The sequence below is a fragment of the Bos taurus genome, chromosome 23 (assembly GCF_002263795.3).
Source record: "Bos taurus isolate L1 Dominette 01449 registration number 42190680 breed Hereford chromosome 23, ARS-UCD2.0, whole genome shotgun sequence".
Classification (NCBI taxonomy): Eukaryota; Metazoa; Chordata; class Mammalia; order Artiodactyla; family Bovidae; genus Bos; species Bos taurus.
In genome coordinates, this window is record NC_037350.1 from 9,216,333 (window position 1) to 9,231,718 (window position 15,386).

General features: G+C 48.7%; 2 protein-coding genes across 4 annotated transcripts in view; one reads left to right on the forward strand and one right to left on the reverse strand.

The window, feature by feature from the left end:
• The window catches only part of SCUBE3 (signal peptide, CUB domain and EGF like domain containing 3), a 36,276-nt gene extending 23,809 nt beyond the window's left edge, over nucleotides 1–12,467 (forward strand). For 2 of the 3 annotated variants that reach the window (XM_005223305.5, XM_002697186.6), the window contains 15 exons: nucleotides 439–561; nucleotides 1,036–1,152; nucleotides 1,636–1,761; nucleotides 2,046–2,162; nucleotides 2,303–2,407; nucleotides 2,697–2,813; nucleotides 3,130–3,288; nucleotides 3,531–3,746; nucleotides 4,093–4,254; nucleotides 4,462–4,629; nucleotides 5,122–5,283; nucleotides 5,704–5,901; nucleotides 6,336–6,488; nucleotides 6,604–6,683; nucleotides 8,366–12,467. In XM_005223305.5, coding sequence (XP_005223362.1) covers nucleotides 439–561; nucleotides 1,036–1,152; nucleotides 1,636–1,761; nucleotides 2,046–2,162; nucleotides 2,303–2,407; nucleotides 2,697–2,813; nucleotides 3,130–3,288; nucleotides 3,531–3,746; nucleotides 4,093–4,254; nucleotides 4,462–4,629; nucleotides 5,122–5,283; nucleotides 5,704–5,901; nucleotides 6,336–6,488; nucleotides 6,604–6,683; nucleotides 8,366–8,515 — 2,153 coding nt within the window. In that variant the 3' untranslated portion in view covers nucleotides 8,516–12,467. The remainder of the gene's footprint in view (nucleotides 1–438; nucleotides 562–1,035; nucleotides 1,153–1,635; nucleotides 1,762–2,045; nucleotides 2,163–2,302; nucleotides 2,408–2,696; nucleotides 2,814–3,129; nucleotides 3,289–3,530; nucleotides 3,747–4,092; nucleotides 4,255–4,461; nucleotides 4,630–5,121; nucleotides 5,284–5,703; nucleotides 5,902–6,335; nucleotides 6,489–6,603; nucleotides 6,684–8,365) is intronic. The other variant, XM_015459761.3, reaches the window with a different exon arrangement.
• Nucleotides 1–15,386, reverse strand: part of TCP11 (t-complex 11) — a 172,838-nt gene that overhangs the window by 149,495 nt on the left and 7,957 nt on the right. The window contains exon 2 of the mRNA XM_059880349.1: nucleotides 15,027–15,126. The gene's annotated coding sequence lies outside the window, so the exon portion shown is untranslated. The remainder of the gene's footprint in view (nucleotides 1–15,026; nucleotides 15,127–15,386) is intronic.

Consider the following 15,386-nt stretch of genomic DNA (forward strand, 5'->3'; position numbering starts at 1 on the left):
TCTGATGCGCTACCCCTTTGGGTCTCCACTTCTTTGCCGCCCCCACCCCCGAAGGCTCTTACGACAGACAGGAAAGGGATAAATCCTGTCTACCAGCGTTTTTGGAGAGGGGCCATCAGTGGCAGAATGAGGGGCAGAGACTAGCCCTGTAGGTCAGATGCCCACCTACTTCTAGGCCACTCCCTGAGGGTCTGACACTGGTTCCCATCTCTCCTGTTCTAAGAGGACTCAGACCCAAGAAACAAGGTGTTAACTAATGGCCACAGATATCCTGAAGAGGGAAGAAACAGAGATGGGAGAGAAAAAAAAGAGTCAGCAGAGGCAGACCCAGGGCTCTCCTTGATGTTCCCATCTCTGTGAGGGAGGGAGGGTCTTGTCTCCTCATTTGTCCCTAGTCTTCAGTATTACCTTTGGTTCTGTTTTGTCCTGCTTCCCCAGACATAGATGAGTGCCGCTTGAACAACGGGGGCTGTGACCACATTTGCCGCAACACAGTGGGCAGCTTCGAATGCAGCTGCAAGAAGGGCTATAAGCTTCTCATCAACGAGAGGAACTGCCAGGGTGAGCAGACCTGGGCCAAGGAGAGTTTCTAGAGTAGGAGAGCTTCAAAGAGGCCAGAGGGCCAGAGTCTGAGAGGGGAGACTCCACAGGCAGTGTCATGCTGTGACCTAGCAAACATGCTCCTTCCTCTTGGCAAACCAGCCCTTCTGGGGCACATGGCTCAACAAGGAGGGAGAGTGGATTTCACCCCAGTTCACATCCTTGGCAGGATCCGACCAGCCTAACCACACATGGTGGCCCTAATCCACAGGCACAGATCTCAAAGTTCCTGACTTCAAAGGCTCCAAATGGAGGGGCCTAGGGGAGTGGGTAGGCATTGCTGAGTCACTGATCTTAGGGCTGGGCCAGAGGTAGGAACTCTTCAGTTTGAGGAACAGAGCCAAGGCCCCTCCCTGGGGCCCTTCACCTGAGTAGGAATCACAGGGTCAAGTGGCCCCAAGACAGATGCAGTGGCTTGAAACCTTGCTCTTCCAGATATAGATGAGTGTTCCTTTGATCGGACCTGTGACCACATCTGTGTGAACACGCCAGGGAGCTTCCAGTGCCTCTGCCGTCATGGCTACCTCCTGTATGGCGTCACCCACTGTGGGGGTAAGCTGGCACCTTTGACCCTCAGCCCCTCACCTCCTCGCCTTTCAGCTGAACACACCCGAGGTGGCTTGCGTCTGTGGCGGTCCCCAGGTGCATGTGCCATGCCTACATCCATCATGAGGAAATGGGAGAAGTGAAGACAGTGGAGACACTGGGGTATCAGGGAACAGCATCCTGTTTCCAAAATTTCTATCTCCCATCCCCATCACTGTCCCTTGACTCCCATCCTCAGCCCCCAGATTACAACTCCTCTGCTAGGTAGGCATGGAAAGCTTTAAAAACTTTGTTAGCTTGGTCCCTTCTTAATCCTTCTTTGGACTGAGAACAGAGACCAGGGAAGAAGGTCTTAGGTTTGAACTCTTCTCAGACTGGGAATCATCTTAGGGTACCTGGAACTCTAACGAAAGGCCCCCCACTCACTGCCCACGTCCTGGCTCCTGCTCCCCCCATTGTTTGTCTGTGTCTCCCGCCTCCTTCCCCCAGATGTGGATGAGTGCAGCATCAACCGGGGAGGCTGCCGCTTTGGCTGCGTCAACACTCCTGGCAGCTACCAGTGTACCTGCCCCGCAGGCCAGGGCCGGCTGCACTGGAACGGGAAAGACTGCACAGGTGGGCGGCGCCCTCTGCTGGCGGAAGCTTGCACTGCAATTTCAGGGAAGGGGGTCGCTGGGGTCCTGGAAATCGTGGAGTTAGGGTATGAAGGATTAGGGGATAGAGAATGTAGCCGTTTGAGACATGGAGTTCCTGGTAAATAACTCCTTCGTCCATTTCCATGTACAACTGCAATTCTGCATGTAGCTCATTCTCTTCCTCCAATTACACACCTGACTGACAGGCTAGAGCGGGTAGGAGAGGAAGAGCCTCTCTTCCTCAGGCTTCTCTGCCCTTCCTAGAGCCAGTGAAGTGTCAGAGTAGTCCTGGTGCCTCAAAAGCCATGCTCAGCTGCAACCGGTCTGGGAAGAAGGACACCTGTGCCCTGACCTGCCCATCCCGGGCCCGGTTTTTGCCAGGTACATAGAGGAGGTTGCTGGAGGGCTGGCTGGCAGGGAGGAAGACTGGCTGTTTAGGCAGCTCCTCTGCTCCCCTTGGGTTCCGTCAGCCAGTGAGGGGCAGGGGGCAGGTCAGAGTGGTGACAGCCCCCTTCTCTCAGAGTCTGAGAATGGCTTCACCGTGAGCTGTGGCATCCCCAGCCCCAGGGCTGCTCCAGCCCGAGCTAGCCATGCCGGGAACAGCACGAACTCCAACCACTGCCATGGTGAGCACCAGCCCAGATGCCTTGTCTCAAGCTATTCTCTGGCTTATTAACCCCAATTTCCCTTCCTTATTAATCCTCCTGGCCTTACTTTTTCCTGGATCCCCTTCTTTACTCTGTATTTGTCTAGCCCTGCTGCCTTGCTCCCTCTGCCCTTGACATCTGATGCTCTTGGCTTTAGTAACCCCTCTCCTCCAGCCAAGACCCCGGCCCCAGCTTCCCAATACCCTCTATAGCCGCCCCCACCCTCACGGGGCCCCCAGGCTATGCTGAGCTTCTGCCATCCCTCTAGAGGCTGCAGTGCTGACGGTTAAACAGCGGGCTTCCTTCAAGATCAAAGACGCCAAGTGCCATTTGCACCTGCGAAACAAAGGCAAAACGGAAGAGACCAGTAGAATCACGGGGCCAGGTCTGGACTGGGGACCCTACTCCAGTGGGCTATCTGGCCACCAAACCCTTCCCACCCCTCAACTCCTCAGCTTAGTGAGAGCTCCAAAAACCCGCTGACACCCTGAATTCTGGACAGAGCAGGGGAAGAAGTGGTTGCAGGCGTAGGGTCCAAGGAAGTCCTAGGATGTTCCCCACAAACTAATAACTATCCTAGACTAAAAGGACAGTCAAAGATCTGGTCAGATCTGTCTGGGTTGGGATGGAAAAATGAAAGCCAGGAGTGAGAACACTGTCTCCAGGGGGTACCCCTGAGGTTGACTAGGCCTCTTCCCTAGGTGGCGCCCCCTGCTCTGACTGCCAGGTCACCTTCATCCACCTCAAATGTGACTCCTCTCGGAAGGGCAAGGGCCGGCGGGCCCGGACCCCTCCAGGCAAGGAAGTCACTCGGCTCACTCTGGAACTGGAGGCAGAAGTCAGGGCCGAAGAGACCACAGGTGGGACTGGGGACACCGTTGGGAGGAGGATGGAAAGGGGAGGGCAAAGGTGGGCAAACAGCAGGTCTCGGCAGCAAAGGGAAAGGGCAGAGCCTGTCAAAGGGCAGAGCCTGCCTAAAGCTTAGTCAAGGACCGGTCCCTCTCCCCAAGCCCCTCCTAGCTCCTCGCTTTGCTGTCTCGCCCTCCTGCTCACAACCACTCTTTCTCTTTCTTCTCCAACTCATAACACCATCCATCACCAGCTGGCTGTGGGCTGCCCTGCCTCCGACAGCGGATGGAACGGCGGCTAAAAGGATCCCTGAAGATGCTTAGAAAGTCCATCAACCAGGACCGCTTCCTACTGCGTCTGGCAGGCCTCGATTATGAGTTGGCCCACAAGCCAGGCCCAGTAGCTGGGGAGCGAGTTGAACCAGTGGAGGCCTGTAGGCCTGGGCAGCACCGCTCTGGGGCCAAGTGTGGTAAGGGAGCTTGCTGGGGAGCAGGGGAGTAGGGGAGTAGGGAAGGCTCAGCTTGGGTCTGGTTCAGAGCAGGACACTTTACATCTCTCAAGGTGTGAGGCAGCCAAGACCCTTCTGCCCATCATCTTCCCCTCCTTGGTCCCAGACTGAGATCTAGAGGGCCATCATGTGGAGCTACCAACCCTCCTGCACATGGCTTTGGCCCCTGAGCCTCCCCAGCAGGATTCTGTCTGATCCCAGACCAAGAGGTTCTCCTTGAATCTGGGGGAGAGGGAAGGGGAGCCCCAGACCCGGGTGGTGGGAAATAGGTGGGGGTGGGTGGCTAGCGCGGCCGACTCTCCCTCAGTCAGCTGCCCGCAGGGAACGTATTACCACGGCCAGACGGAGCAGTGTGTGCCATGCCCAGCGGGCACCTTCCAGGAGAGAGAAGGGCAGCTCTCCTGCGACCTTTGCCCTGGGAGTGATGCCCACGGGCCTCTTGGAGCCACCAACGTCACCACATGTGCAGGTGCCAGGGGAACAAACAATACAGAGTGGGGTAGGGTGGGCACTGGGACGCCCATGGGCATGGGACTTCCCAAGGGCAGGCCCAGGCTCCAGGCCACTCTCCTCGTCAACATCCTATTTGTGTGTGCCTCTGTCCCCTGAGACTGGGTTACCCTGTGGGGATAACCAGGACCACCCCCATCAGAGTTCGGCCCTTGGCTCATTGCAGGTCAGTGCTCACCTGGCCAACACTCTGCAGATGGGTTCAAGCCCTGCCAGCCGTGCCCACGTGGCACCTACCAACCTGAAGCAGGACGGACCCTGTGCTTCCCATGCGGTGGGGGCCTCACCACTAAGCATGAGGGAGCCATCTCCTTCCAAGACTGTGACACCAAAGGTGAGTGGGCTGCTCATCCTGGTAGGATCCCCAGCCCCAACTACCTCCCACACTCTCTCCAGGTCCCCAGAGTAGACCCAAGTATGCTGCCCTACCATCTTCCCCAAACCACTAAAGGCCCAGCTGCATGACCAACCCCACCATCCTACTCACAGGACGCATCCTGGCCCTCCAGCAGTCCTAAGCCTAGGAACTGGGGAAAGAGTAACAGCTCCACTTAGCCCTCTGCTTTGGGAGTGGCGCCACCTCTCCTCAAAGCTGCAAACGAGTTTCTCTGCAGGTGCTCAGTGCCCGAGAGAACAGGCTGACACTGACCAACCGCGCTGGCTAGTTTGTGTCCTCCTGGGCCTAAATTCTGGAGTGACTAGGGAAGGCTGGGACTCCAGAAGGAACTCTGGTGTCTTTTGTTTACTCTCTATGATGAACGTGTCCCTGCCCCAGAATTCCTTCTGGCCTGCCATCTTAACCCCTGCTCCTCCCCGCTGCCTGCAGTCCAGTGCTCCCCTGGGCACTACTACAACACCAGCATCCACCGCTGTATCCGCTGTGCCATGGGCTCCTATCAGCCTGACTTCCGTCAGAACTTCTGCACCCGCTGTCCAGGAAACACAAGCACTGACTTTGATGGCTCTACCAGTGTGACCCAGTGCAAGAGTATGTGGCAGGCCAGGCTATGGAAAATGGGGCGGAGAGGCCTGGGAGCAGTGGGCATGGGAAGAGGTGGGAGGTGGGCAAGGTAGTGAACCACAGGGAGCAGGGCTGGGGGTTGGCTAGGCAGGCAAGTCCCACCCTCCCTCTCTTCCCAGCCCACCTACACTCAAGGCCTGTTGTTGGGCTGGGCCCTGAAGTGCCCTCTCCCTGCAGGGGAAGGAGACAGGTAGGAGGGAGGTACAGACAGGTAAAGTGAGGCAAGAAGGTATTAAAAGGGCAGGAAGGAAAGGGGAACCCAGAACTTGGAGGAGATGACGAACTCCATGTGTCTGAATTCCACTTCAGAACTCTTCAATTTCCCCAACCTGTTTACCCACTGACTTCCCTTTTCTTTCTTGCTTTGTCCACTGGGCTTGGCTACAGATCGCCAGTGTGGTGGGGAGCTGGGTGAGTTCACTGGCTATATCGAGTCCCCCAACTACCCAGGCAACTACCCAGCTGGTGTGGAGTGCGTGTGGAACATCAACCCCCCACCCAAGCGCAAGATTCTTATCGTGGTACCCGAGATCTTCCTGCCATCTGAGGATGAGTGTGGGGACGTCCTCGTCATGAGAAAGAACTGTGGGTGGCTGAAGAGCTGGGCCAGGGAAGGGGGGAGAGAGAGAGAGAAAATTGGTGGTGGAAGAATTGGGGCCATGATGAGTAAGGCCTTGGAAGCAAAGGAAAATAGCAATGAATGCTACATGTCCAATGGAGGGCAGAGTTAAGAAAGCCAGCTTTGGAAGTAGAATTTCAATAGTGTTACATGTGTTACTTTCCTATTCTAGAATTTTTACAGCTCCATTCATTTAAATGTTAAACTTTTCACACTGTGTGAGTGCCTGGGTGTCAAAGAACATGCCGAGGGCCGTGAGAAAGGCTATGTGTATGGGTGTAAGGAGGGGGCTGGGGGAGCTACGCATATGAGGGAGGGCCTCTGTCAGCCTGAGTCCTCGCTCTAGGAGGACTTGGGGAGCTTGCCTGGCTCTCTCCTGACCTGCTGCTTACCTTCCCAGCCTCCCCATCCTCCATTACCACCTATGAGACCTGCCAGACCTACGAGCGCCCCATCGCCTTCACAGCCCGCTCCAGGAAGCTCTGGATCAACTTCAAGACAAGTGAAGCCAACAGTGCCCGTGGCTTCCAGATCCCCTATGTTACCTACGATGGTGAGCAAAGGCAGGAAGAGCCAGGGAGGTGGGTGAGGAAGGGGAGGTTCCGGAATCTCAAAGGGAGGAGCAAGAGTTCTCACGCATGGGCTCCTCCCCTTCATGGACTTTGCAGAGGACTACGAGCAGCTGGTAGAAGACATTGTTCGAGATGGCCGGCTCTATGCATCTGAAAACCACCAGGAAATTTTAAAGGCAAGTGAATATTAACAATAATGACAGCCAGTGTTTAATGAGCATGTAACAATGGGCAGGCAATATGCTAAGTGCTTACTTGAATATTCTCTTTGATATACACAACAGGCCTATGGAGTAGGTACTTTCATCATTCCTAACAAAAAGCCTTTCATCTTTACCGATGAGAAAGCTCAGGCACAGAGAATTATAGACCGCGCCCCAGGGGTAAAGCTGGAATTTGAGCCCAGACCCATCTGACTGCAGCGTCAGCCATACTATCTTACACTCTGGGGGAAGAGAACAGGAAGATGAGATGAAATGTCCTCTGCCTCTTCCACCAAGAAATATATGGAAAATAAGGTTTAGAAAGATGCTTTTGGGATTTCCCTGGCAGGGAGCTCCCTCCTCAGTTCCCAGAGAAAAACAGTGCTCCTGTACAGCGTTTCTCAGGGTTAATTCAGTAGAGACCTCTTTTAAAGGAAAAGAAATGTTTCCAACATTGAAGGGTGGTCTGGATACTCAGGTCCATGGATCCCAGTTTGAGAATGTCTTACTGAAGAAACTATAGTCCTAGTCACAGTATTATCCTTCATAAACTATCAATGCAAAAAATGTTATTTTATGATAAATAAAATAATTTTTTATTATTAAAATGAGACACAATGACAAAAATCTCCTAGAACTGGTTGACTGCAAAGAATATCGCAGCAATGCTTCTCAAAAAACTTCAGAGCATCTGAATCCTTATTTCAAATGTGCTGTGAACTCCAATGCATAAAGTTGAGGTACCATTTTGATTAAAGTGGAGATGAGAGGCTGGAAGCTCCACCTCCTGTTTTAAAAAATCTCCTGATGCAATGTGAAGAACACTAGCCCAAAAGCCGGAAGAGCTGAGTCCTAATGCACAGTGCTTGGCACCCAGTAGGCTCTCCACACATCATACTGCTGTTTCAGACAGGTGGTCAGGAAAGGCCTCTGAGAAGAGACCTGAATGAGGTAAAAGGCTACCTATTAGAAGATCAAGAGAGGATCATTCCAAACTCAGGAGCATGGGAGTCATACAGCATGTTCAAGAACCTTGAGGCCAGTGTGGCTCAGCAAAGCAAGGAAGAATCAAGGGGGGATACGGGAAAGACAACGGGGCACAGATCACATCCCATCGATGGGGCATGCCAGGGATTCAGCTTTGCTGAGTCATAAAGAACCCAGAGAAGTTTTTAGAATAGAAAAAGGACATGATCTAATTAAAAAACAAAAGTCATTCTGCTGCTCCTGGGGATAGGGAGGGAGAACAGTCTATAGAAGGACAAAAGTAGGTGGCAGTATGGCAACCAGGTAGGAGGCCATTGCCAAATGAAATGATGGTCTTGGACAGGGTGGTAGCTGTGGAGACAGTGAGAAGTGGTCGGACCCCGGATATATATTTTAAAGGTAGAATCAACAGGTTTTGCTGTGGTTGTGAGTGAGAGAGAGGAGTCAAGGATGGCTCCAAAGACTGAGACTAAGCAATGGAAAGATGGAGCTGCCACTGACTTGAGTTGTAGAATTCTAAGGAGCAACAGATGGTGGGAGGGGATCCATAGTTCACTTTTGGATGTGCCTATTAGGCATCAAGAGGGACTGCTGCTGGGTGGAGGCCAGTGGTCCTCTTTCCCACCACTGACATTGATGCTGATATTGCCACTTGCCATCCTCTGCAGGACAAGAAGCTCATTAAGGCCTTCTTCGAGGTGTTGGCCCACCCCCAGAACTACTTCAAGTACACAGAAAAGCACAAGGAGATGCTGCCAAAATCCTTCATCAAGCTGCTCCGCTCCAAAGTTTCCAGCTTCCTAAGGCCCTACAAATAGTGCCCCTAGGCCCAAGACCCAGGTTTTGAAGCCCCCAGACTCTTTAGCCTTCAGAGCCAGCAGCCCCCTCCCTCAGATGAGGGACTCCTTCTGATCTCTCTTTTTGGAGAGGAAAAAAAATCTCCATATAGACTAAGCGCTCTCCCTTTCTGTTCCTCTAGCTTCCTTTCCTTGTCTCCTTTGGCCTCGCTGTTTCTCTGTCCTTTCTCACTTCCTACATGCTCCTGGAAAAGCCATCCAGTGCTGGCTCTGTTCTCCCGAGGGGTGGAGGGATGGTATCCCGCTCCCCTCCCTAGCCACACTGCCCAGTTCACCAGCCCATATCCTCGGCCCTGTCATCTTGGAAGGGTGCTCGAGGCCCACAGAGGAAGTGGGTCTACTGGGGGAAGGGGAGGAGGGGCTTCTGCTGTTAGAGGTTGTGCCTAGCGAATCAGGAGCCAAAATGTCCCCTGACTGTGCCCCCCCAGGGATATTCTAACAGCCCAGGGTTCTGCCGAAGAAGCCTTTGACTTAGAGGCTTAATGTCAGCACTCATCCTCTGGGACGCCTGGTTTGAGCCCTGGACCGCCCACATAGCCAACCTCCCTGTCTATGTGCAGCTCCTCTCCTTCTTGGCCCATGTCTGCCTGGGGTCCAATCCCTGAGGGCTTACAAAAGGCCCACACTACTGGCTAGTGGACACCAACTGAATGAAGAAGAGCAGCAGGAATTACCATGTTGAATATGCGGCTGTTGCTCCCCAGACAAAGACTCTCTCTGCAGGACAGAAACCAAGTTTTCAAGCATCGCCCAAAAAAGAAAACAAAAAGAAAATGTGTCCTTTAAAGGACTAGACTACAGACCAATTGGAAGCCAGCCTCAAACACTAATCCCTTTTCTTACTTGTCTTCCCTGGCCCAGCCATTCCCTTACTCCCACCTGAGTGCTCCCTGGGGGAGCCCCACTCCCCATGCTGAGTGTTGCCCTTAAAGAAACATGACTGCTGACCAAAAGCCAGTCTGGGCCTTGCCCCCAGAGTTGTCTTTCCCTTGCAGTCCTGGATGGCTTGTGGGCTCCACCAAAGAGGACCCCGCTCTGTAGCCAGCCCAGAGCCACCTACCTCTGGCCCCAGGCCATAGGCAGCAAGAGGAATGTGTGCACTTGGCGAGCCTTCTGCCCACCTTGTCCACATCTAATAAGTGCAATCATTTTGAGTCTTTCTATGTTGACTAGAGGGAGGGGTTTTTGTTTTCTGGTCTTGTTTTTTGTTTTTGTTTCTTTCTCTTCAATTAGAACAACCCTATTTATAGCTGCCCAAGAGAGAAGAGTGTATGTTTGGAGTGGAAGAAAAAAGGTTTTGAATCTCATGAGCCTTGAGTGCTGGAGCATCTGATCTGTCTCTGCTCCACCAGCAGAGACCTGATGTGTAGGACAGTAACTATGGGGACTTGGTGGAGCAGTAAGGAGAGGGACCTGTGTTTGCTAAACCAACCCCACCATCCCTATGCCTCCATGGATTCAGCATGGACCTCAAGACTGTAGAGGCCGATGGAACTGGTTAGCAATCCTCCACCCCGAGTAGGGAAAGCCTCCATCTTTTCCCTGCTCTCATCCAGTTTTCCCCTGATGTGCACGAGGAAGAGGACCAGGACAAACCCCCTGGGGACAGGCTGACTCAGGGCCCTGAGGCCAGAGACGAGGCTGTGGGAGCCAAGAATAGGACAGTTATCCAGGCATGGAGTTGTTTGCCTGACCTTGGCCATTCTGCCTACCCCTGTTTGCCAATTCCTCTTGGAGCTGACTTCAAGCCTAGCTTCCTCAACTACTGCTTTTCAAAAGGAAGAAGAATCACGTCCATGTCCAAGTCCAGATCCTTCACACACTCCACCTTCAGTCAGTGCTGCCTGTAAAATTATTTTCCATTTGCTCCTTCTAGTTCCCCCAAAGCTGTACCCCTATTCAATCAAAAGCTAACAGTTGACTCCTATGGCTCACTTCTAATGACTATCTCAAGCTATTGTTCCTCAAAGAGGCTCAACAGTGAATAAAGGAACCGGCAAGCGCTCCCCTTTGCCCCACCCCGACTCCCGCCCCAAGTCAGTACCATTCACCAACCTTAGGCAGTAGGTAACCAATGTCATAGCTAGATCCACTGACATCCATTAGCCAACACCATGGCCTGGGGGTGGAGGATCTGGCTGCCTTTGTCTCTCTGGGCCAAAGAAGGCTCTGCTATAGAGATACAAAGTGGTTGCTTCCAAGCAGGTAAATGGTCATTTAGTAGAAGGATACACACTTTGCAGGAAATGCCATGAAAATTGCTTTAACCAACTCTGACCATCCTCATTCTCCACTAGAAGCTAGGATAACTTTCTGATTCCTCTCTCCCTACCATTTTGCATCTCTCTCAAAGCCAGAGTGCTTCCCAATGCATGCCTTCAGGGCCTGGCTTCTTGCTCTTCTTTCCTTTCCTGTCACCCCATACACAGAAACACACTTCCTCTAACCATTTATTCCATGGTTTCTGGGGCTTACAAATGATTTCCACAGTATGGAAAGTACAGACCACCAAGATTCTTAAATAATGTCAAGACAGATCCTGGAGACCAGATGAAGACCTACTAATGTCCACCAAATTTGATTTTTAATTTAGGTTGTCCAAGTTGGGAGTTAAGAATCCAGGCAAAGTTGCTTCTGTAGGCCCAGGGGCATTAAACTAAGAGTTAGTAGACTGAGGGGTCCACATTCAAAGACTCTCTAGGCCTTTACAGGTCAGAAAAAGAGGTTTTTTTTAATCAGTGTAGGGAAGTAGGAAGATGGTGTAAATGGGAACCCTTCATGAACAAGCCAAGAGGTATTTGTAGGGTCACAGTATTGACCCTACATAACTGAGGCCTCATTTATCTTAGTACAAAACCTGTCCTGATTTGAGTCTCAGAATGGGAAGCCATTCCTGCAAGGGCTCCAAGCACCAAGTGATGCATATCTGAAAGGCACTTATGACTTCAGCAACATGGCAATCTCTTTACTTCTCTTCCTCCATCTTTTTGTATTCTTGGGCCAGGCCCATTCCCAAAACCTAGAGGAACAAAGTCAGGAGAAAACTGACCAGAGCCTGGACTTGAACTGCCCTCCCAGGCCTGCAAATTCCCAGAGGCTGACATCAAGCTGTGACTGCTCTGACTCCCTCAGGACTGGATTAGTGTGAGGTGCTGGAGGTTCAAATTCATTGTTGAAAGTTCAGTAGTATAGCCCTGGTCTTTAGCCCTAATGAAAGTTTTCATATCTAAGAAGTTCTCTCCATACGCATGTTTGAGGTGACTGGAGGTTACGGGGCCGTATCTCAAAATGTCAGAAAACATAAGAGTGCTGAAACTTCTGTATTTGCTGCTTAACCTCAATATAACAGGCTCAAACTAGAGAAAAAGAGACAAAGTATAACTGACCATAAGCAGAAAATAATGTTAACCTGCTTGGCTTCTTTCTTAAGCATTGTAAAAGAAAAGTGGAAGCAAACAACACAAGGATATCCTTAAATTTTACTTGTCTCAGAGGTAGCATACTCTGTCCTTGGGCCATTATTTGGACTAGGAACCCTCTACAAAAATGTGTGATAACAGGGACTATAACCCCCAGTTCTGTTATCAGCTTAGCTAGACAACACAAATTATAACTGTTTAGACAAACCGAAAACATTCTTCTGTGTGAGCTGAACTTAAGTTTCAGAAAATAATCATTACCATGTGGGAGGCTTTTTTTTTAATGCATAATGCAGAAGAAATCTCAAAATATTTGTATTTATATCTACCTTCCACTGCTGCCGATATAGTAAGCATCTCCTACACAACAATAAATGATGCAGTTCATAGAGTATTTTGCACTTGGGGAAAAAAAATGTATCTGAACTTGTAAAAAGAAATGTTTGGATTTTGTATTGTCCTTTTTATAATTATTATTAAAATACTAAATGAAACGCCTCAGCCTGACATCTTTTCCTGTCTCAACAGTTTACCCTAGAACTGAAAAAAGCTTTGAAGAAAAAAATGTGTCTTCTGGCTTTCAGACAGGACTTACCCCAATTTTTCATTTATCCTTCTTATTCATAATGATTTTAGAATCTGAAAAGGCTTGTCTATTTTAAAAAGCAATATCGAGAATTATCCTGAGTGCAAGAAATTTGGAGTATCATTGCTCATCATAGTACAGGGCCCAAAATCTAACCATAAGACTTCCCTAGCTATCTAGTGCTTACGGCTTCACCTCTCAATGCAGGTGGTGCAGGTTCCATCCCTGGTTAGGGAGCTAAGGGCCAAAAACCCAAAATGTAAAACAAAGCAATACTGTAACAAATTCAATAAAGACTTTAAAAATGATCCACATTAAAAACAACAACAAAAATCTAACCATGGTTCACCTTCCTAGTTTAGATGTCCCATTTCTAGCAAAGCACCAACACAGAGTCACCAGGGTTTTCTTTTTATGCAGTACACTCTTGGTTACAAACAATATTCTGAAGTACAGATCATTCAGGGTCAATGATTAGTACATAGGTCATGGGAAAGTAATCTCTGTTGCTGCTAAATCGATTCAGTCGTGTCCGACTCTGTGACCCCATAGACGGCAGCCCACCAGGCTCCCCTGTTCCTGGGATTCTCCAGGCAAGAACACTGGAGTGGGTTGCCATTTCCTTCTCCAATGCATGAAGGTGAAAAGTGAAAGTGAAGTCGCTCAGTCCTGTCCGACTGAGTGACCCCATGGACTACAGCCTACCAGGCTCCTCCGTCCATGGGATTTTCCAGGCAAGAGTACTGGAGTGGGGTGCCATCACCTTCTCCGAAAGTAATCTCTAATCTCTTAAAAATGAACAGTCTCAATTTCTAGGCTCAGAGATGATTGTTGCAATTATATAATTCCATGACATGAAAGTTTATTGGATTTAACAGTTCTGTGATATAGCCATTTAAGAGGAATAAGGAAAAATCAACCTGATCAAAAACTACGCATCTAAAAAAAAACACATCTATAAAGCACATCGGTGCATTCTATTGCAGTTACTGAGCTCATCATTATTAGGCTATCATAGCTTGATAATAATAGCCATGCTCAAGATCTGCATTCTTCATGTAAGACTGATTACAACTGACCTTTCCACATGGATCTGCCACCAGGCGAGAGAATCCAGTCTACTTGGTAATTATGAGTATAAATTAATTCAATGGCATTCTACTTCATATATTAACTTCCTGTAAGTTTGATTCACACCTTTGTGTGAACTGACAAAATCACATTTTTAGAACTGCAAAGCTGAGGACCATATCCAGGATCATAGTGAATGACTTCACCAACTTGGGGTCATCTTCTCTGACTTCTTTCCTAACCCTCTTCTATTCCAAACACACCAAGCCTACTCCTCCTCGCTAGGACACTTGCAATTATGTCCTAGAATAATGTATAGTCAGGACCAGTGGAGTATGGGTCTGTCTATATCAAGCAATCTTTAAAGTGAAGCACATGAAGACTTTCCAAGGAAATCTTCCTAAAGTATGTGAAGACTTTCCAAGGGATACCTGGACAAGGAAATCAATCTGAGGAGAGTTTTAAGCAAAAACACTCCAGTTTCTCAACTTCTGTAAGAGATCTTCCCTAAAACTAATCTGTTTGAGATCCAGCCAGTATATATATATATTCGTGTTATCTCCATTCCACCTCCTCTTTCACCATAGTCCTTGTCTTACTTTACAAAAGAAAGGTGTTTCCCTCACCTACACTGAATCTTGACGCATGGCCCAGAGTGTAAAAACCTGGGGAGTAGAAGGAAGGAGTTGTTTTTTCCCTTCATAACAAAATATTCCCATTATAATCAGTACTCTTGTTTCATCTTAGAAAATGTTTCCTATTTTCTACCACCAGCTAACAAAAAAATGAAATTGTTAGCTGCTCAAATGATTTCCTACTAAAATGCTTTTTTTATTAAATACTTAAGTTTGATCATGAAGTATAACAAAATTATTGGAGTTCTTTCTTCCGTTACATGATTCTTTAATTGTTCCCAAAAGCCAAACATGAGAGTTCAACACAAGTAGATACCTGTATTTGCCAAGGAACTAAATAACACACCTTCTATCCTACTTTTAATTTAATAAATTAACTAATAGATTTAGCTATACATTTTATAGCATTATTACAAATTATACAATGAGAAAAAGTACCATCTTGGTTTTACAGTTTTTATAGTAATATTAGATCTATATAATTTTAATCATGACTGACTTTTAATAACCTATTTTATAAGCTACAATTAATAATTTATTTCCCAGTGATTTTATAATATTCTTTAAAATGAGTATTAGTTAATTATTTAAACTGAAGAATAAAGTCAGATCTTTCCCTAACAGAAAGTAAGTCTGATTTGAAATGAAGACTGGCTTTGCTGATTCTACAAATGGTAGGTATTTTCCATATGGATATGAATCTGCGCTTCAATATTTTAATAAAATGATACTGAAAGCATGTAACGATAAAAGAATTTTACCGGTGAATTCTTCTCTCACCACAGCGTGTCAGCCTGGATTTTTATTCCTCTTTCTCAGCTCTATAGTTCTTCTGGAAAAGGTCAGTTGTCATTCCAATCCCTAAGAAAGGCAATGCCAAAGAATGCTCAAGCTATCAGACAATTGCACTCATCTCACACACTAGCAAAGTAATGCTCAAAATTCTCCAAGCCAGGCTTCAAGAATATGTGAACCGTGAACTTCCAGATGTTCAAGCTGGTTTTAGAAAGAGGAACCAGAGATCAAATTGCCAACATCCGCTGGATCATCGAGAAAGCACAAGAGTTCCAGAAAACATCTATTTCTGCTTTAGTGACTCTGCCAAAGCCTTTGAATGTGTA